This window comes from Tachysurus fulvidraco, chromosome 26 (genome assembly GCF_022655615.1).
Source record: "Tachysurus fulvidraco isolate hzauxx_2018 chromosome 26, HZAU_PFXX_2.0, whole genome shotgun sequence".
Classification (NCBI taxonomy): Eukaryota; Metazoa; Chordata; class Actinopteri; order Siluriformes; family Bagridae; genus Tachysurus; species Tachysurus fulvidraco.
The window spans coordinates 15,975,681-15,998,180 of NC_062543.1; the positions used below are offsets into that span (position 1 = coordinate 15,975,681).

Genomic DNA, 22,500 nt, shown 5'->3' on the forward strand with positions numbered 1-22,500 from the left:
GAGTGCCAACCCATCACAGGGCACACACACACTCTCATTCACTCACAGACACTCACACATTACGGACAATTTTCCAGAGATGCCCATCAACCTACCATGCATGTCTTTGGACCGGGGGAGGAAACCGCAGTACCCGGAGGAAACCCCCGAGGCACGGGGAGAACATGCAAACTCCACACACACAAGGTGGAGGCGGGAATCGAACCCCCAACCCTGGAGGTGTGAGGCGAACGTGTTAACCACTAAGCCACCGGTTGCTTTCTTCACATCTAGTTAAAATATGGTGAATTGTTGACTCTAAATTGCCCCTAGTCCTTGACTCTGTGTGTGTATTTGTGGTTGTTCCCAGGAATAAACTGCTGTCCCAGCTAAAGTGTATTCCCACCTCGCTCCACGTTCCCAGGATAGACTCGGGATCCACCGCTGACCTGATCAGGATTTACTGAAATTGAAAGAAAGATCCTGCGTTGGTCAAATTTTCTTCATTTTGTTTTGACTCATCAACAAGGATAATCTTAACAAAGTCCGGTCTAAGAGGAAAGACGAATTATTTAGAACAGCTCAGAGAAATACGAGTCCCTGAGATCTGTTAGAGCTCTTCAGCTGATTTGAACTAAACAGACAGTTAGCTGTTTAACGTTATGCTAAAAGTATCGCTGCACGTAACTGGTCACAGTCACTTTTCCTGTAAGGAGGGGTTTGTGTGTAACAGCAACGTTCTGCAACGTCATCAGATCTTTCTTTATTTGTGGAAACCTGTGAAACGAGCGCTGTGGAGTGGAAGCAACTCAGTGAACCTTTTAACTTAAAGGTATGTTAGTAGGCCAGTGGGACTTCTGGGGATTCTGGGATAGACCTGAACAAGAAAACAGCAAAACATCAACAGTTTGTATCGTAGACAGAATCTGTCAGAATGTGTCTGGTGTCTGAAGTTTGTCTTCTCTGTGTTATTGGTCAGAAAGTCAGCGGTTTGGTTTAGATTAATGTGTATTTAATACGTTATAATTTATATTAACGTTGTCCCCTAATACATTATACTTCAGATTAACGTGTGTGTCCCCTAATACATCATACTTCATATTAACGTGTGTGTCCCCTAATACATTATACTTCAGATTAACGTGTGTCCCCTAATACATTATACTTCAGATTAACGTGTGTCCCCTAATACATTATACTTCAGATTAACGTGTGTCCCCTAATACATTATACTTCAGATTAACGTGTGTCCCCTAATACATTATACTTCAGATTAACGTGTGTGTCCCCTAATACATCATACTTCATATTAACGTGTGTGTCCCCTAATACATTATACTTCAGATTAACGTGTGTGTCCCCTAATACATTATACTTCAGATTAACGTGTGTCCCCTAATACATTATACTTCATATTAACGTGTGTGTCCCCTAATACATTATACTTCAGATTAACGTGTGTCCCCTAATACATTATACTTCAGATTAACGTGTGTCCCCTAATACATTATACTTCAGATTAACGTGTGTGTCCCCTAATACATTATACTTCAGATTAACGTGTGTCCCCTAATACATTATACTTCAGATTAACGTGTGTCCCCTAATACATTATACTTCAGATTAACGTGTGTGTCCCCTAATACATTATACTTCAGATTAACGTGTGTCCCCTAATACATTATACTTCATATTAACGTGTGTGTCCCCTAATACATTATACTTCAGATTAACGTGTGTCCCCTAATACATTATACTTCAGATTAACGTGTGTCCCCTAATACATTATACTTCAGATTAACGTGTGTGTCCCCTAATACATTATACTTCAGATTAACGTGTGTGTCCCCTAATACATTATACTTCAGATTAACGTGTGTCCCCTAATACATTATACTTCATATTAACGTGTGTGTCCCCTAATACATTATACTTCAGATTAACGTGTGTCCCCTAATACATTATACTTCAGATTAACGTGTGTGTCCCCTAATACATTATACTTCAGATTAACGTGTGTCCCCTAATACATTATACTTCAGATTAACGTGTGTCCCCTAATACATTATACTTCAGATTAACGTGTGTGTCCCCTAATACATTATACTTCAGATTAACGTGTGTGTCCCCTAATACATTATACTTCAGATTAACGTGTGTGTCCCCTAATACATTATACTTCAGATTAACGTGTGTGTCCCCTAATACATTATACTTCAGATTAACGTGTGTGTCCCCTAATACATTATACTTCAGATTAACGTGTGTCCCCTAATACATTATACTTCAGATTAACGTGTGTCCCCTAATACATTATACTTCAGATTAACGTGTGTCCCCTAATACATTATACTTCAGATTAACTTGTGTCCCCTAATACATTATACTTCAGATTAACGTGTGTCCCCTAATACATTATACTTCAGATTAACGTGTGTCCCCTAATACATTATACTTCAGATTAACGTGTCCCCTAATACATTATACTTCAGATTAACGTGTGTCCCCTAATACATTATACTTCAGATTAACGTGTGTCCCCTAATACATTATACTTCAGATTAACGTGTGTCCCCTAATACATTATACTTCAGATTAACATGTGTCCCCTAATACATTATACTTCATATTAACGTGTGTCCCCTAATACATTATACTTCAGATTAACGTGTGTGTCCCCTAATACATTATACTTCAGATTAACGTGTGTGTCCCCTAATACATTATACTTCAGATTAACGTGTGTGTCCCCTAATACATTATACTTCAGATTAACGTGTGTCCCCTAATACATTATACTTCATATTAACGTGTGTGTCCCCTAATACATTATACTTCAGATTAACGTGTGTCCCCTAATACATTATACTTCAGATTAACGTGTGTCCCCTAATACATTATACTTCAGATTAACGTGTGTCCCCTAATACATTATACTTCAGATTAACGTGTCCCCTAATACATTATACTTCAGATTAACGTGTGTCCCCTAATACATTATACTTCAGATTAACGTGTGTCCCCTAATACATTATACTTCAGATTAACGTGTCCCCTAATACATTATACTTCAGATTAACGTGTGTCCCCTAATACATTATACTTCAGATTAACGTGTGTGTCCCCTAATACATTATACTTCAGATTAACGTGTGTGTCCCCTAATACATTATACTTCAGATTAACGTGTGTGTCCCCTAATACATTATACTTCAGATTAACGTGTGTCCCCTAATACATTATACTTCATATTAACGTGTGTGTCCCCTAATACATTATACTTCAGATTAACGTGTGTCCCCTAATACATTATACTTCAGATTAACGTGTGTCCCCTAATACATTATACTTCAGATTAACGTGTGTCCCCTAATACATTATACTTCAGATTAACGTGTCCCCTAATACATTATACTTCAGATTAACGTGTGTCCCCTAATACATTATACTTCAGATTAACGTGTGTCCCCTAATACATTATACTTCAGATTAACGTGTCCCCTAATACATTATACTTCACACATCATACGAGGTAAGAGATGTTTGAGTAACAGTCAGAGCGAAAGCTGTAACTTTAGGGGTTCTGACATCTTCAGGACAGAAAGTTTTACATTCTTTGTGATTTCTTACTAATAGGAACGTTGATGATTGACAGGTGTGAACAGTCTGAGACAAACCTATTGATCTATGATCTGATTACAGGCCAACTCACTCTAATCTGTTACCCCCCCCACACACACACAGATACACACACACTCACAAACACACGCACTCACACACACTCACAAACACACAGATATACACACATGCACTCACACACACACACAGATACACACGCACTCACACACACACACACACACACACACACACACACACACACACACACACACACACACACACACACACACACACACACATAGATACACACAGATACACACATGCACTCACACACACACAGACACACACGCACAAATACACACATGCACTCACACACACACACACACACACACACACACACAAATTCACAGACAGATACACACACTCACGCACATACACACACGCACTCACACACACACATGCACTCACAAACACACACACAGATACACACACAGACACACAGATACACACACACATACACACTCACATACAAACACACATGCACACATACACATACACACTCACACACACACACACACACACACACATTCACAAACAGATACACACTCATACACACTCACATACAAACACACACACACACACACACACACACACACACTCACACACATACTGTATACACATACACACACTGTTGTGTTGTGTTACATTGCGTGCTGCTGTCACAGTGCAGCTCATCTTAATTGTGAGAAATGCAGTAGGTGGGCAGATGCAGCGACATTTACACAAAGGTAGAGAACATCTCACTTTCTCCTCACTGACTCGATCTCGCTATCCCATAATCCCACTGTCTGGCTCTCTCGGCTAGGTGTTAAGGCTGGATAAATATTAATTTCCTTTTTTAATAACAGCCTTTTGCAGATGGTTCCCTCTTCCACCTGCCTTGGTTTATTCTGGTCTCAGATCAGTGCAGTGTAGCAGAATCCGTATGTGAACAGTTTGGGGTCTGAATGATAGTTGTTTGGAATCAGGTTGATTTTGCTTGACATAGAACACACCTCCTTTAATGGGAGTGAAAAGTACACAGATCACGCCTCCTTTAAAAAAGGGACATGCATGCACAGTGGACATGTCTTCTTCACTAGGATGGAAAGGACGCATAGGCCCCACCTCTTTAATTAGGACTGACAGACACATAGGCCAAAACCTATCTCCTTTAATAGGACCTTTTTACACCCGGTAACTTCACGTGTTGTCTCTGATCCGATTGCTATCTGATTAGGCCACATAAACGCGTCTCGGCGAATCGGATATCGATCCGATCTTTCTGCTCCCGCCCAAAATGCAAATATATTTGACCTCATTTCCGGGGTAATTGAAATGGAACACGCTTTGGTGTATGCGGTTGCTACAAAAAAACAGCATTTACCTTTTGCTGCATTTTCGCGGTCGGCGGCAGTGCGTTTTAAGACCCGACGAGACGCCTGGGTGAAAGCGCTGGTAGGAAAACATATATGTTTCTGGCGCGATGCGCGACTCGCGAGTCACCTGCAAGTGACGTACTTCCATTTGGGAGGAGTATAGCGCTGACGTATGTGGCTCGAACATCCACATTCATTTACACCTGTCCAGTTTCATCTGAAACGCATCCCAGACCTCCTCCTGAAGGGGTTTGTACCATCGGATGTCTCCAAAACGTTTCGGAGGGCATTTAGACCTGGTCTTTTTACAATCGGGTAGATATCGGATCACAGAAAACGCAGGAAGTGACCAGGTGTAAAAAGCCTCTTAGGACTGACAGACACATAGGCCAGGCCCCACCTCCTTTATTAGGACTGACAGACACATAGGCCAGGCTCCACCTCCTTTATTAGGACTGACAGACACATAGGCCAGGCTCCACCTCCTTTATTAGGACTGACAGACACATAGGCCAGGCCCCACCTCCTTTATTAGGACTGACAGAGACATAGGCCAGGCTCCACCTCCTTTATAAGGACTGACAGACACATAGGCCAGACCCCACCTCCTTTATTAGGACTGACAGAGACATAGGCCAGACCCCACCTCCTTTATTAGGACTGACAGACACATAGGCCAGACCCCACCTCCTTTATTAGGACTGACAGAGACATAGGCCAGACCCCACCTCCTTTATTAGGACTGACAGACACATAGGCCAGGCCCCACCTCCTTTATTAGGACTGACAGAGACATAGGCCAGACCCCACCTCCTTTATTAGGACTGACAGACACATAGGCCAGACCCCACCTCCTTTATTAGGACTGACAGACACATAGGCCAGACCCCACCTCCTTTATTAGGACTGACAGAGACATAGGCCAGACCCCACCTCTTTTATTAGGACTGACAGACACATAGGCCAGACCCCACCTGTGCTCGTGGACATTGTTATAACGCAGGTACTGCGTCAGAGGGTTTTAAAATGTAGATGTTTAAGACTTTTCAGTCACAGTGACAGGATCTTGGTTTTTATTCGAATAGGACCACAAGATATTTTGTTTCACTTATGAATTTTCACACCATCAGGTGATCTCCAGGTTCCAAAAACACACTTCATTTCCACACCATTTTAAACAAACTCTTCCCTTCCACCCATTTGCTGCATCATAGAGCAGGACACACAGAGGACAGAGTGATGTAATATAGCCCAACTCTCAGCAACACTGTGTGTGAGAGAAAGAGTCAGGAAGGAAAACAGATTCATGTGGGTACACAGAGAAAATGAAAGTAAAGAAAGGTGGAAGTTTTGTGGATTCCTCTGATAAGGCTTTTTGTATTACTTTGTAGATAGGTTTGTTTTGCCTAAGGAAAGGAAATACGTTGTGGAGTTTCTCACTTTCACAGTGCATGTGTGTGTGTGTGTGTGTGTGTGTGTGTGTGTGTGTGTGTGTGTGTGTGTGTGTGTGTGTGTGTGTGTCTGTCCACAGATTGGAGAGTAAGAATGACGTTTGAGCAGTGTAGACTTCCTCCAGATTGATGGATGTCCTTCAGGATTCGGGATTCGCAGGGCCAGAGCACTGCCCCAGTCCTCCTAACACCACAGACAATGGTACAAACACACAAACACATAGAGACACTGTTATCATAATAATAATAATAATAATAATAATAATTATTATTATTATTATTATTATTATTATTATTATTATTATTATTATTATTATTATTATTATTATAATTATTTCCCCCTTTCCTGCATTTCCCGTCTATAAAGATGCAGTTTGTAACATTTATAAATGTATAAAAATTCTCATATTATTTCACACAACGTTTCTTCATTCCAGGCTTCTGTTCCTAGTATTTTTTTCCATAACAAGAACCATTCAAGTCTTGGAACATACAAAAGGGCGGGGTGCACATTTAGGGGAATATTTGCTTGAGACGTTGAAATTGAGCCTTGTTAGAATTAGTACACATCTAGTTTCCACCATCACTGTGCCTATAAAATATTTTATAAAAAAAACAAAAAGTTAACGGCTTCTTGCTAGTTTTAGTCATTAGCTAGCTTATACTTCATTTGTACTTCGGAGTTGCCTGGCAACAGTGTTCCCCCAATTTTAACCAATTAAATGACGAGCACATTGTGCACTTGCGAACATTTTCATCTGCCATACAACAGGAAGGTCTGTTAACTAGAGGTCTTCTCGGGTCTAAAGAAATGTACCTGACCCAAAGTGACCCGAGTCACTTTTTACCCGAACCCGACGTGCATAATTTTTTTTTTTTTTAAGAAAGACCCGACCCGAGATAAACCCGAAAACATTCGACCCGAGTCCGACCCGACCCGATGGCAATTTTTTTAACCCGACTGGACCCGAATGTTGCATAACTCTACACTAAAGTAACCGCTACAGAGTGGATTCAAAATTGATTGACAGGTCTGTTTCAACGAAAATTAGCTTACCGCCAGCCACACGTCACCAGCCACATGTCGCATGCGGTCTTGGCAAACAAAGGAGAGGTTGGAAAAGGACTCGAGTCGATGCACACACACACGAGATACAGTAGTTCGGGTCTTCTCGGGTCCGTTCAGTAAAAACACATTCATTTTAAATTACCCGAGACCCGACGTCGCTATTATTATACCGACCCGTGTCCGAGGCACGCCTGAAACTTTTAGACCCGAACCCGCTCGGGTCTCGGGTCGGACCTCGGGTCTTCGGATCTAAGTGGACCCGTGAAGACCTCTAGTGTTAACTCCAACCTGGACCATTGCCTCTTCATTATTCTCAGAATCTTGAGGGCTGCAATGTGATTGCCTTTCCAAAGCTCCATGTGTATGCACTTCTGTTTCTGATGGCAAAAGAAATTACTAACAACTAACGAGAATTTGATTTCCAGAGCAAGACACAGAAAAGGTTTAGCTACATACTGTTGTTACTGTGGTCGGTCATTTGCAATGTCAGTCAAATGGCCTATTCCTGTTAAGGCAGGCATTTCTTAACCATATTTATTAAGGAAAAGTACCAAGTTTTGAGGTGACTGCTCAAAAGCTGCCATGCAAGTGTACATCTTCTTTCTCCCTCTATTTTCCATGATACAGAGTTAAATTTCCACTCTGGAGTGTCTGTAATTAGGACTATTTACTCCTACTGTAGCACAGCCTGACATCATACCGATATTTCCACTTTATTACCACACGTTAGATTTGGTTATTTCCTTATTTAATAACCCATTCATGTAATATTGTCTGTAACGCTCTCTGATGATTTAGCATCTTGACTAGCAGAGAGAGACAGGACTGTTATAAAGTCTGTGTTAGGAGCACGGAATTCCATTAAAACTGCATTCAAGCTTTAATTACTTAAACGTTTATTATCCAAATGCATTTAAATATGAATTAGCCTATAACATTACCCTGCCACTTTAGCAGTACTGATACACTGTGTGCTCATATCGCATAATAACACTGAATAACCAAACACAAGCAGACAATCTGCTAATTGACTTTACATCTAACTTATGGATGGAATATCCTTTTGGTGTGCAAGGGCCACAAAACCAATCTGATATTGTAATTAATCTGACATAAGCTTTTCTTTATTTCTTTTTTTAGACTCACATGATCATCTTTCTGACAAGTCACATATTCTGACGCACTGTGACTCCACCCAGCCTCCTCTTCTTGCCCCACCCACTCTGGATTCCTCAAGTCAGACAGCCGAAGTTCCCTTCAGTGTGATAGACCTGCACGATGACTCTGTCTCCAAAGCCACCTCTCTCTCCTCCCTCTCGTCATTCTCTTCTCTCTCCTCCCTCTCATCGCTCACATGCTCCAAGCCTGTAAGTCCCTGGTCCATGCCTCAGAGCTGTGACAGGCCACCCCTTTCCAGCATGGATTCTGGAGGAGGAGATTGCATAAGTTGTTTACTTCCTAAGAACCAATCATGCGAGTCCGTTCTCGGGTTAACCTCCGATTTTCAGTCCTGCCCTTCCTCCAACATTAGCATGCAGTGCCTCACTTCTGCCACCACTACGGGCCATTATGGTGACCAAGTGCTATCTGATCAGTTGCTCAGTGGCCCCACTCATCCAGCTGGAGGTAATGAAAATGCAGAAGAAGGCAAGTCATTGCGAGAGAGCGACTCAGATGATGATCCAACCTCTAGGAGTATATATGAGAGCTTGGGGGAGGAGGCTCAAGACTGGAGCTGCCTGGAGTCCCTTATCAGCGAGAGCCGCATGGAACTATTAGACTTGTGCTCTCGCAGTGAGCTGGCAGTCAATCTGTTTTGCGAGGAAGATGTGGAAAACTACATGTTTCAAGATGAGGAGTCAACACTGGGTACTGATGTCTGTTCGCTCAAAATTCGCTATGAATCCTACCCAGATGTGGTGCAAGAACGGTCTGAGGTCCCCCTGCAAGACGAATCCCAACTAGGCTTTTTTCCCACTCTCCCTTGTAGCAGAACCGAAAGTTTACAAGACAAGACAGACCAATCAACCGAGGACAAGGCAGACGACCCAACAACCCCCAACAGCAATTTTCTTTTTGACCTCAGCAACTCCCCGGAGGATTCCGGTGAGTTCAGTGATGACAGCTACTGCACGGGCTCATCCCCTGACACCTGGCAAGCCCAGCAACCCCATGGTCAAATGTCCAGGGAAAATTCTTGCTCCTCCAGCCAGCTGAGCTACCGCCTTCGAGCCAAGAGGAAGGTTGCTTTTCGAGAAGACTACCTATATGATGTGGATTCAATAGAGAGTGAGAAGAATGCAGAAAAGCGCAAGAAGCTGTCGATCGGCCCTAAGAAAGAGTGGGACGATGACTGGTGTCCAAAGAAACGGCGCCGGTCATGTCGAAAGGAGCCGCCAGTCATCATTAAATATATTATCATCAACCGCTTTAAAGGTGAGAAGCACATGCAAGTGAGGTTGTGTAAAGTGGAACCTTCAGTCTCAATGGTGAATCTAAACCCAGACTCCTTACTGCACTATGAAAAACTAGCACCTCTGAAGGCCTACTGGCAGAAGAAGGAAAGGGAACAGCAGGAGCAGAACTTATTAGCAGCTGCAGACAAAACCAAACGCCTCAATGGCTGCAAAAGGCCACCAAGTACTACCCCAAAACGCAAACAAAGGAGCACAAGACTCAGGATTCAGCGGATCCCTGCTGTAGAGACTCCAATCCCCAGCCAAACTGCTGCTGCCTTGTGTAACAATCAACAAGAAATGACTGACTCAGTAAAAAGCACAGAAGACCTACAAGGGGCCACAACACACGATGCCTTGGACAATGTAGAGACAGGTAAACCTACACATCCAGCCAGGGCTAAGAGCAGAACACAAGAGAGAGAGGAGATGAGAAAGTTAGACAAAACAGTGAAGATAAAGAAATTCAAAAGTGAAGCCAGACTGAGGGCTAAAAAGCTACAGGAAGCACAGAAAGAGGAAAACCCCACTGCCTCTGAACTTACAGAGATAAGTTCTTGTTTACCTGAAAACCTTAGTGACTCTTTGGAAAGTAATCTTCTCACAAATGAGACCTCGATTGAAAAATGCACTTTGACTCCCACTGCCCCTGGGACTAACGAGAATGTGGACCTCCTGCCTGGTGGATATCTACAGACTCTTCTGGAAGCTTCAGATTCTTCTAGCACATATTTTTCTACAGACCAGCAGCAGACAGGTTTGCTACCAGTTGAAGTCCCTCTGCAACCAGTTCAAACTTGTGTACTCTCCCCTCCATCAGAATCTGAGCTCCCTCATTCACCCCAGCCTCTCAATCATATCCCACACCAAACATCATTCCCTGAGACCGACCACCCCGAACAAAGTTACCCTGTCAACTGGCCTTCCCAGCCCACAGTTGAGCAGCTTTCATTCTCGCCTGACATCCCAACTCAGTCCCCAGTAATGCCATCAGGCTTTCAAAGACCAATTTCTGTACTAGCAGGGGACAGCACAACAGTGACAGGGTATAGCCAGGTACCACTGGGTACCTGCAGGATGGCATTTGAAGAGCCACTCTTGGCAGAACCCCATTCTGACACCGATTATGGGCGTAGTCCAGTGGGATCACGAGTTGAAAATGGCATGGGCCGTCTTGTCAGCTTTAACTCCCTGGGATCTCTTTCTGCAGCTTCAAGCAACTATAGTTCTCTTAGTCTCAGAGATGGTGAACGAGAACGAGAAGAAGAGATGAGTGAGATCAGTGATGGTTTCCTCTCGCATTGCAGCCCTCAGCTTGTTCTGCAACAGAGTCTTGAGGAGATCACTCCACTTCGAGAGTCCACCGACTTGCTTGACATATCAAACTTCACCCCTGACAAATTCCGTCATTCCTCCTTGTCTGAAATGTCCCCACCCGACACACCCAGCCCCTCACCACAGCTGCTGGGGAACTGTGGCAAAGGGGGGGGGTTTCTAGAAGCAGCAGGGGCTAATGTGAGTTGGAACTGCAGCACTGTCCCACAAGTGGAGCAAGATGCATCACAAAATGCACACCTCTTACAAGCATTCACTGAGGAGGAAGAAAAAGAAGGGCTTCAAAGTCTTAAGAGGTCTAAAAAGAAGGGAGGAAAGAATGGACAAAGCACCAAAAAGACCAAAACTCCAAAGGTGGCTAAATGTGATAGGGTTAAGCTCCCGAAACAGGGTTCAAATTCTGCTAAGAAAATCAAGGCATTATTAGAGGGGAAAGCAGCTAAAGATGAGAGGAAAACAGATAGTGGTGCTCCTTCTCCAACCCCCTCCCTGAACATAATAGGAGCTCAGGCGGACTGGCCCAATGCTGGAGCTCTATCAGATGATGATCAGGGTGAGTTCCAAGAGCCATCAAACATCCTGTCCAATATTGTCTCTGGCATGGCAGAGGTGCAACGCTTCATGCGAGCCTCAGTGGAACCACTTTGGGGGCCTTGTCTGTCGCCAGGACAGCACGCTCTCCAAAGCCAAACACTGAAAATACTTGGTAGCAGTGCTGACCTTAAGAAACGGAGCAGTGCATCAGGAGCAAGTAAGGGGAAGAAAGGGACAGGGCGTGATGGAAAGACCTCGTCAAAACTTCTTGCACCGGGCTTCTTTCCGACTATCGGTTTGGATTGTCTCCCACTTCCTCACCGGCCTGCTCACAAAAAGATGTACCGTCACAAAAGCACCACAAAATTTGCCCGTGATGAACTTTTAGCGGGTAAAAGGGACATTAAAGGGGTTGCACTGGCAGCTTTGGTAGAGAAGCAGAGGTAATATTTTCTCTATTTGCAAAGTACCTATGTGAGTCCTCATTTCCTGTCAAATCTTTCTGAGCCGTTACCCCCGAAACACTACTCAGAGCTGCATGGCACTGACTTTACCTTTCCTTTGCCTGCCCCACAGGACAGTGGGTACACCCTGCATGACAGCCCTGCTAAGCTACCTACTGACTAAGTGGAGTCACTGTAATCCAGCTGCATCTATCTGCCATTTGCTGCTTTGTTGCATTTTTTAAATCAGTACAGTTATTTTGATCAGTTTTCTTAAGAGACAATGCCTTGAAAGCCACCTTAAATCATACTCTGGTGTAGTATTACATTTGGGGTGGGGGTTTTCTTCTCTCCGTCACAGTTCAAGCGCTATATATGTGTTCAATCCGTGTGCTAACTGTTGTTAAAAACAAGCCCATCACCTTGCAAAACGGTTGCCTTCTGTTGTTCAGGGGTCAGAGGTTGTTTTTATAAGTATCCCCCTCATTAAGAGTATTCCAGTGTTACTGTGCCAACCATTCGGAAAGATGGATTCGGGAACTCCACGAGTAGCACATAATTAGAAAAGGACATCATACTTTTGTATAAGACACTCATGTCTTAATGTAATAGTTGTCCTTAGTATTATGTTTTATTTATGGTTCGAGTATTGAGGGTTTGGTCACCAGTGCCATAGGCTGACCCAAGTCCTCTCTGCCAGTATCGAAATGCTGTTGTACAGGAACATATGCACTATTTACAAAATAAGATTATATCAAACATGTTTTAAATGAACATGCCAAAATATGAACAATTAAGTGTACAGAACATTTTTATCTACATAATAAATATTTGCTGTTTTTTAATGTGGTGGTGGTTGTGGGAATGTATGTGTGCAGTTTTGGGGTGGGTTGGAGAATAATTTCGGACTTTACTGTTGTTACATATGCAGACATCAGTTTGTGGAGTCTTATGTACAATCGGGGAGAACGATGTCATTGTTTTTCTTTTTGTTTTTTTTTCCATTCTTTTGTTCATTATTACATGCTTAGTGAGTTGCATAAACAAAGAAAGCCACTGAGCTAAAGAGAAAAGAGGAAGTGTCGTGACATTGTAACTACGCATGTGCCAAATATAAATTATTTAACATTCATCGCAATTTACAATATCATGATATTTAAAGGACACGACTATGTGTTTATTTGTACCTGTTTTCATAGGGCAACATTTTAAACATAAATGAAGAAATTTTTATTTTGGGATTTAAGCCAGCAGATGTTATTAGGGAGGACATAATTATCATATATCGATACTTGAAGATGTTTTCATTACACAAAATATGAACTGTCAAGACAGTGCCAATACAATAGTAGTGCCAAAATTAAAAAATAAAAACAACAAAAAACACAAAAACTCATAATATTTTAATACTATTTTTTATAGTTTTAAGTAATCAACAAGTAACCGCAAAAATACATCTTGATATTCAGTCAACTACTGCTTACCGTTAATAACAATGAAATGCTATAAAATGTATTCATTTACGATTTTGTGATTTTACTTTATATCACTGAAGTTACTCATGCCACCTACTGGTAGGTGTCGCAATAGCTAGCTAAATATAAGCTAAAAAACGTTAGCTAGCCAAATGTAATCAATAAAATATGAAGCTATCTTGCATTTGTCAAGATATCTCTCAGTTGGGAAGTTTTGAAGTCCCCAGATTTGTTTTACATTGGGCACAATGCAGATATTCTGCCTAGCTACTAAAAAGTACTTTTACTGAATATTAGCACATGCCTAGTTATGCTTAATCTACTGCGTGACATGGCGTCATGCTCCTGTTATAAAAGGATTAAGTAATAAAAGATTTACAGAGGGAACTGGACTGGTAGAAACTTTATCCATAACCTCCTGATTCGTCTTTATAAAGATTCCCTAATAAACTCTAATAAAACGATCAGTGGGAACTTTCACGTTTCAGTTTTGCAGACAACGAGACAAAGTTATTTTTGAGAGTTTTTCCAGTGTTGCTAGCGATGTGCATGCATAACCATGATACTCAAGCTAAGTTGTGCATGCAGATGCCCTTATTTAGCATCTTTTTATGTTCATTTTTTTTCCTCTTGCAATGTTTGAATGTTATTTAATGTTTACAAAAAAATAATGTGAGTACCCCAGCCTTCCCTAGCATTGTATCTTTTTATTTATTTATTTATTTATTTATTTATTTATTTATTTATTTATTTATTGAATGAGGGAACTACACAGACTTATAAAATTCCCTTGTAAAGAAATACAAAACGCAGCATTTACATCAACTACAGTTAGTCAAAAAAAAAAACCAGCCATGTGCCATATTTACGAATGTATTACGCCTTTGTGGGTTTTATTTCACATAAATATTTTTTGCCTTATTTTTTTTCTTTTTCATCACAAACACAGACCTGTTTGTATCATCTGGTATCTTTGCCAGGAGGATTATTAAACTCTTGATGTAGGGGGAAAAATTTATCAACCTGTATATTTTACATCGTGCCAATTTGTAAAATATTTTCTAAGTGTATATTTTTCTTAGAAAGTGCTGTGAGGTCGTTTCTTGATGTGGCTTCTGTCCTTTTGCCTTTTAGGCGGTGAAAAAGGTCACTGAATTATCATGGGATTTTTTTTTTATTATTTGTCTTAAAGCCAAAAATTGTGAAAGACAAAAAAATCCTATGGTAAAGGAGAAAAAGCTGTGGCTTTGTTGAGTTTTGTTATTGGACCAATCTTATTGTGAGAGTGTTGTGCTCTAGTAAATCAATTACTGATAATAAAAAAAATGAAAACAGCTAATTAATGACACTAATTTGTGATTTAATCTCTGTTTTATAGATTTTAATGTAAATTATTCTAGTATTTTGTTTCTGTTGTATCTGTTTCAAAGGTTTAAATATTTGTGAACCAGCCTGTATGGTGAAAAATGTAATATTGGTAACTGGAGTTTTGTAATCATGTTTATGGAATAAATATAAATTTAAAAAAATGTTGTTAGTCCATTGTTTCTTGGAACGAGCTCTTTTTTCCCCGACTATGAGGTGATTTCCTTTTTGGAATTGTTCTCTTCATTATTATTTGACACTGAAAAATGAGTTTCATTGATTAGCAATTTCAGCTACTGCTACTACTAATAATAATATACGGCACGCTATACAAGGCCCATTATTAGCCATGTGCTTTACTCAACACACCTTGTAACACATCAAGGAGCTAAAGTTTGATTTCTAATTTAACTCCTGATCATAAAGCAGAACCAAGAACTTAAAACTAAATGAGATATTTGAGTATTAACACATATGCTAATTTCTTTCACACTCTGTAGCCCTGCTTTAATGCTAGCATAAATAGCCAGCAGGACAAAATTCTAAAATAACTGCACTAGTGCATTTTACACTTTCAGAAAAGTAAGCAACAAAAATATATGTTTGGTGTTAAAAATATCAGGTTTAACCCACAACTTTAAAACTGCTCTTTCCAAAATGTCGGCGCTGGTAACACATCAGACTTGAAGCGTCACATGATGTCGCTGACATTTATTTTGTTAACCGTCAAAGGTTAAGTTAATGTGGGAAAAGCTTTTGCGACAATAAACTAGAAACACAAACTGAAAACATGAAGGTTAAGTGTAAAATAATTAACATTTTCATTTCACTTTAGCGTTAATCAGCTGTGAGGTGTCAGGTAGCTACTGTATATACAAGTTGTGTTAATGGAGTTAGACTAGTAAGCAGTTATAAGCAGTTATAAGCACCTCAGCGCTTCTCAGGGGAAATTATCAGGGAAATATACCTGCTCTGGAAGTCTCCAGATGATTTCATAGGTTAATTTGAGTGTTTGTTAATGGTCTCATTTGCATATCAGAACGTGTTATGTGAATATTTTCTGAATACATGCCGAGTAGAATAAAAAATGAATAGTTTAATTAGAATTAAGTATAACAGATCACGATGTTTTAGAGAAAGAAGATTTCAGGTATATCAGAGTCATTTTGTGTTTAATGAACCCATGTCACAGAGCGACGCCTCCTACCAACCAACAGTGACTCAGAAAATGAGCACATATCTGCATGTCTGGTGTAGAAAGGAGACCTCCAGGTAAAATGTAAAATAGACAGAAAGCGATTTGTCCTTTCACTCCACACCAATGTGACTCCAAATACAGACACCACCACAGGCAAATCACTCAGGGGTGAAATTACCTCTTGACCTCTGGACGTCTTTGCAACCTTTGAGCGAATAACCAGATTTTAATTTGAATTTCCGGATCAAACCTTCAGTCCTCTGTTTCTTATTAGAAGGTGGTTACAGTTTGTGAGGTCGGTGCAGGGATGGCGAACTCCATCGGAAATATCAAGTGTGTGGAAAAAACCCACCACTCAGGTGGCCTCAGAATTCCTGTCCAGCAAACAAATGAAAACGTAGCCAACAGTTTGCTCCTTTTTTATGTTTTCTATTTTTAAATAGAATCAGATAAATTATACATTGTAATAAAAGTATTTTCTTCTCTGTAGAAAAAGAATCCTGTGTGTCATTCTAATCATTTATTAGTCATTGTCTATAACATGTGACAGCTGGTATGTGTTATATTGGGATTATAAACCCAAAGCAAACAGACAGAGTCTACTATTGTTCTGTTTTGTTTGTGATGTATCATATATCATAGCTCTTATCTGTCTTTCGCTCTGCACCTGATTGCGTCCAAGTCGATCACAACGCAGAGTTCTGTACGGTTTCAGCAGGACTAGGAGTAGCTGTGTGGGTGTGGGCCTGTGGGCGGCGGGTCCAGGTCATCTCCATGGTGAAAAATTTTAATTTCAAATGAAATGAAAGTTGCTTAAAAAACTATTTTTTTTTCCTGGACTGGAAAAAAAATATGTCTTGTTTATTGCTTATCTCAGATTAGTGACGAGCAGAGAGCCGACGCCGCGTGGCACGGTGTGATTAGTGAGGAGCGGCCTTATGTACTTTGTGTGCACTCTCTCAGGTTCCTGCTCTATCTACACCACAGTTCTAGAGCATTTAAACTCATACAGTGTCTCATAAACACTCAGCTTTTCTGACTGATTATATACCATTTATTACTGACCGTTCATTACGAACTAAAATGACTGTGAATTTGCTTCCGTCTGTTTCGTATTTTGGGGCCTTTTCCCGTCTACTAATTTACACTATATGTGACATTTTGCACGACAAATGTACCATGAAATAAATCGTTAGCGAATGAATCGTGTATTAACAGTTAACAGACTTGATGACTTTTCGTTTTAAAGTCGATATTCTTAAATCATTATATAATAAAATGCTTTTTAATAATAATAATAATAATAAAATAATAATAACAACAACAACAACAACAATAATAATAATAATAATAATAATAATAATAATAATAATAATAATAATAAATAACAGCTTTAAAACTACATAAAAAAATAAACATTGGAAAATAAAATATTTAAAAAAAAAGATATTTAGTCAAGTATAAAACACAAATTAGTGTGTAAATACGTAATAAGCGGTTATACGTCGCTAAAATGTCCTTTATAACCATATAAATGTCCTTATGATGTTATTTATTCATAAACTGACGGTAATATTAACATTAAATAAACGCTAATAAACCGAAAATACCGCCGTCCAATCAGCGCTCAGCGTGCGCGTGGGCGTGGTCGTGACGTCACACCCCTCTCTCTGTCGAGCTGTATAAGAGTCTCGAGAAGTCCCTCAGTCTTGTAGTCTTCTTATCGCGTCTCTCGTATTTACGGTGTTTTTTTGGTTTTTGTTGTTGTTGTTTTTAACCCTGTTGTCCCTCTCAGGCACCATTGAGCCTCCGGAGCAGCCCAGAATGCCGAACATTAAGATTTTCAGCGGGAGCTCGCATCCGGATTTATCTCAGAAGATTGCTGATCGCTTGGGGCTGGAGCTCGGAAAGGTGGTGACGAAAAAATTTAGCAACCAGGAGACATGGTGAGTTGTTTATTTATATAGACCGGACATTAGTCCATGGTGATTTAACCGCGTGCTTTGAACGTTTTGTAGTTTTCTGAGGTAAAAACCGCCGCTCGCGCGCATGACTGTAACTTTACCTCAGAACTACATTTCCCACAATTCCGCAGTTACGTTTACTGGTTTTCCTCCGTGCGCTAATTAGAGCAGTAAAACCTGTCAAGATTTTGCAAACCAGGTGTTTAATATGGAATTACTATGTTATAAAGAGAATAAACTACACACTCTTTCACCTGGAACACTGTATGTACTGTACATTTACACTGATGTACATTTACACTCATGAGCTGTTGTCCTTGTGGACATTAAGGGTACGATACAGGTTTGTGACAGGGTTGATATGATCTCCAGGGAAATTCCAGAAACATCCCTGAACCATCATCTTTTTTTTGGGAGACATGAATATGTACTTATGCAAATGATGCACAATCCAATTAAATTTGCAAACACTTTACCAAACCGTCCGGTCTTTAAAACCGTGTCAAGGTTCAGGACAACACCGGGTTGTAGAAGTGTTGGGATTTTATTACACATAAACAGTAATGCTAGTTCTCTGATAGCTACAGAGACAGAGAGAGAGAGAGAGAGAGAGTAGTGAGACAGGGGAGAGAGTGGGAGAGAGAGCGGAGACAGCAAGAGAGAGACAGGAGAGAGAGAGAGAGAGAGAGACAGAGTGGGAGAGAGAGAGCGAGAGAGGGACGGGAGAGAGAGAGAGACAGAGTGGGAGAGAGAGAGCGGAGACAGCGAGAGAGGGACGGGGGAGAGAGAGAGAGACAGAGTGGGAGAGAGAGAGTAGTGAGACAGGGGAGACAGAGAGAGAGAGGGATGTGGGAGAGGGACAGGGGAGAGAGTGCGGAGACAGCAAGAGAGAGACAGGAGAGAGAGAGACAGAGAGAGAGAGAGAGAGAGTAGTGGGACAGGGGAGACAGAGAGAGAGGGGGATGTGGGAGAGGGACAGGGGAGAGAGAGAGAGTGGGAGAGAGAGCGGAGACAGCAAGAGAGAGACAGGAGAGAGAGAGAGAGACAGAGTGGGAGAGAGAGAGCGGAGACAGCGAGAGAGGGGCGGGGGGGAGACAGAGAGAGACAGAGTGGGAGAGAGAGAGCGGAGACAGCGAGAGAGGGACAGGGGAGAGAGAGGGTGAGAGAGAGTGGGAGAGAGAAAGACAGGAAGAGGGAGAGAACAGAGAGAGAGAGGGAGACAGGGGAGAGAGTGAAACAGAGATAGTGAGAAAGAGAGAGAGAGAGATACAGGGGAGAAAGAGATACAGGGGAGAGAAGAGCTAAAAATATGAGTTTTTGGCACTGTTTTGAGTGACATTTACCCTCAGAGAGATCACTGTGACTTATGAAGGATATGAAGCTGTATCACAGTCTCAGTATCTCTGAAGTCCACTTACATGTCTGATCAAAGTGACTGATGATGACAGACTGACCGAGCTCCTTATCACATCAGGTGGATTCCTTAAAAGAAGTGTTAACTGAAAAGACCTGACTCAGATCTCGCCGGTTAACTTAAACAGGTTTACTGTGAAGTCTGACGTCCATCTGCTTGGGTCGCTGTACAGGAATATAGCACTCTTATTAAAGCGTTTACGGATTCTGATTGGTTACTGAGACGATTGGTTACTGAGACGATTGGTTACTGAGGCGATTGGTTACTGACACGATTGGTTACTGAGACGGATTGGTTACTGAGACGATTGGTTACTGAGACGAATGGTTACTGAGACGGATTGGTTACTGAGACGATTGGTTACTGAGACGAATGGTTACTGAGACGATTGGTTACTGAGACGAATGGTTACTGAGACGGATTGGTTACTGAGACGGATTGGTTACTGAGACGATTGGTTACTGAGACGAATGGTTACTGAGACGAATGGTTACTGAGACGAATGGTTACTGAGACGATTGGTTACTGAGACGATTGGTTACTGACACGATTGGTTACTGAGACGAATGGTTACTGAGACGGATTGGTTACTGAGACGGATTGGTTACTGAGACGATTGGTTACTGAGACGAATGGTTACTGAGGCGATTGGTTACTGACACGATTGGTTACTGAGACGAATGGTTACTGAGACGAATGGTTACTGAGACGAATGGTTACTGAGACGATTGGTTACTGAGACGATTGGTTACTGAGACGATTGGTTACTGAGACGGATTGGTTACTGAGACGATTGGTTACTGAGACAGATTTGTTACTGAGACAGATTTGTTACTGAGACGATTGGTTTGCGTTTGATCCAAGCATGGAGTTCACTGAGCACTGGATTTCAGCAGTGAGTCAATTGAGAGTTGAATTACAGAGTCACTTAGAAGCAAACTGAATCCACCTGAATCAGATGCCCTTCATACCGACACTGGTGTTCTGTATGAACACACTTAACACTCAGCACCCTAAGTGATTCACGATTCACTTACTGTTTGTAAACAGCTCCTCAGGCAACGGCGATGTTGTGATGCTATAACCCTGATTATGTGTGTGTGTGTTTGTGTGTTTCCAGCGTAGAGATCGGGGAGAGTGTTCGTGGAGAAGATGTGTACATTATCCAGAGTGGGTGTGGTGAGATAAATGACAATTTGATGGAGTTGTTAATCATGATAAACGCGTGTAAAATAGCCTCAGCGTCTAGAGTGACAGCCGTCATCCCCTGCTTCCCCTACGCGCGCCAGGACAAGAAGGATAAGGTGGGGGTGAGAGAGCCAGCTTAAACACACACACACATATACACACACACACACACAGAGCGCTGTTACTAACAGTGTTACCAATGAACCCTAATCACGCAAATTTCCCAGTCTCAAGCTGGATCCCATCTGACCTGTCTGTCTGTAAGTCTCTCTCTCTCTCTCTCTCTCTCTCTCTCTCTCTCTCTCTCTCTCTCTGTCTCTCTCTGTCTCTCTCTCTCAGAATCAGAATCAGAATCAAGTTTATTGGCCAAGTGTGTTGATATTGACACACACAAGGAATTTGGTTCCAGCTGTTTGTGACTCTCAGAAGTACAGACATAAATAACACTATACTATACAATACACACACTATACAATACACACACTATACAATACACACACTATACAATACACACACTATACAATACACACATAAACAACACTACACTATTATTATTTCTGCTGTTGTTACTGTACGTTGCAGTCTGTTCCTGTCCTGTTTAGTTGCTGCACCAAACCAGATGGTGATGGATGTGAACAGGACAGACTCAATGACTGCAGTGTAGAACAGCACCAACAGCTCCTGTGGCAGACCAAATGTCCTTAATTGGTGTAGAAACTACATCCTCTGCTGGGCCTTTTTGATGATGGAGTTTATGTTGCACTCCTATTTTAGGTCTTGGAAAATGTTCTTGCCCAGAAATTTGAAGGTCTCCACAGATGACACAGAGCTGTTGGATATTGTGGGGCGTGGCGGGGCGGGGGTCTTGGGGGGGAGGGGAGAGACACGACACTTCTTTCCTAAAGTCCACTATCATCTCTACAGTTTTGAGGGTGTTTAGCTCCAGACTGTTGTGACCACACCACAGCACCAGCCCCTTCACCTCCTGCCGGTGTGCAGACTCATCGCCATCTTGGATGAGACCGATGAGTGTAGTATCATCTGTTAATTTCAGGAGTTTAACAGTTTGGTCACTTGAAGTGCAGTCATTAGTGTAGAGGGAGAATAGCAGTGGGGAGAGGACACGTCCCTGAGGAGCGCCAGTGCTGACTGTCCGAATACTGGAGGTGACACCAAAGATACTCCAATCAGTGCAGTCAAAACAGTCTCTCTGTCTCTCTCTCTCTCTCTCTCTCTCTCTCTCTCTCTCTCTCTCTCTCTCTCTCTCTCTCTTTCTCTGTCTTTGTTCTCTGACTTTGTTTCACATGCTTATGCGAGCATGGCTTATAATGTTTCCTTCATGTAACATTATAATATTATAAATATGTTATAATCATGTTATAATGTTATTAAGAGGTGTGTGTGTGTGTTTGTGTGTGTGTGTGTGTGTGTGTGTGTGCTCACAGAGTCGTGCCCCTATCTCTGCTAAGCTGGTAGCAAATATGCTCTCTGTAGCAGGAGCAGATCACATCATAACCATGGACCTACACGCATCCCAAATACAGGTATGTATACACACACACACACACACACACACACACACACCTGGGTATG

General features: G+C 41.6%; 2 protein-coding genes and 1 long non-coding RNA gene across 7 annotated transcripts in view; 2 read left to right on the forward strand and 1 right to left on the reverse strand.

Annotated features, from left to right (window-relative positions):
- Positions 1–6,439: 6,439 nt before the first annotated feature.
- On the reverse strand, positions 6,440–17,603 carry LOC125140301. Its single transcript, XR_007139601.1, has 2 exons — positions 17,009–17,603; positions 6,440–6,650 (listed from the first exon to the last, which is right to left on the reverse strand). It is a non-coding gene; the product is annotated as an uncharacterized LOC125140301 (long non-coding RNA).
- nexmifa (neurite extension and migration factor a) lies at positions 6,542–15,309 on the forward strand. The gene is made up of 2 exons (XM_027178100.2): positions 6,542–6,668; positions 8,676–15,309. The coding sequence occupies exons 1-2, from the start codon at positions 6,596–6,598 to the stop codon at positions 12,305–12,307; spliced, it is 3,705 nt and encodes a 1,234-aa protein (XP_027033901.1). The 5' UTR covers positions 6,542–6,595; the 3' UTR covers positions 12,308–15,309.
- Positions 17,604–18,001: 398 nt separating the features above from the next.
- prps1a (phosphoribosyl pyrophosphate synthetase 1A) overlaps positions 18,002–22,500 on the forward strand; it is a 9,676-nt gene continuing 5,177 nt past the window's right edge. Inside the window, exons 1-3 of one of the 5 annotated variants that reach the window (XM_047809249.1) lie at positions 18,002–18,287; positions 20,840–21,029; positions 22,353–22,451. In XM_047809249.1, the coding sequence (XP_047665205.1) occupies positions 18,166–18,287; positions 20,840–21,029; positions 22,353–22,451 (411 nt within the window). In that variant the 5' untranslated portion in view covers positions 18,002–18,165. Of the gene's footprint in view, positions 18,288–20,839; positions 21,030–21,777; positions 22,074–22,352; positions 22,452–22,500 lie in introns of those variants that run through there. The other 4 variants (XM_047809250.1, XM_027178112.2, XM_027178110.2 and 1 more) reach the window with 4 other exon arrangements.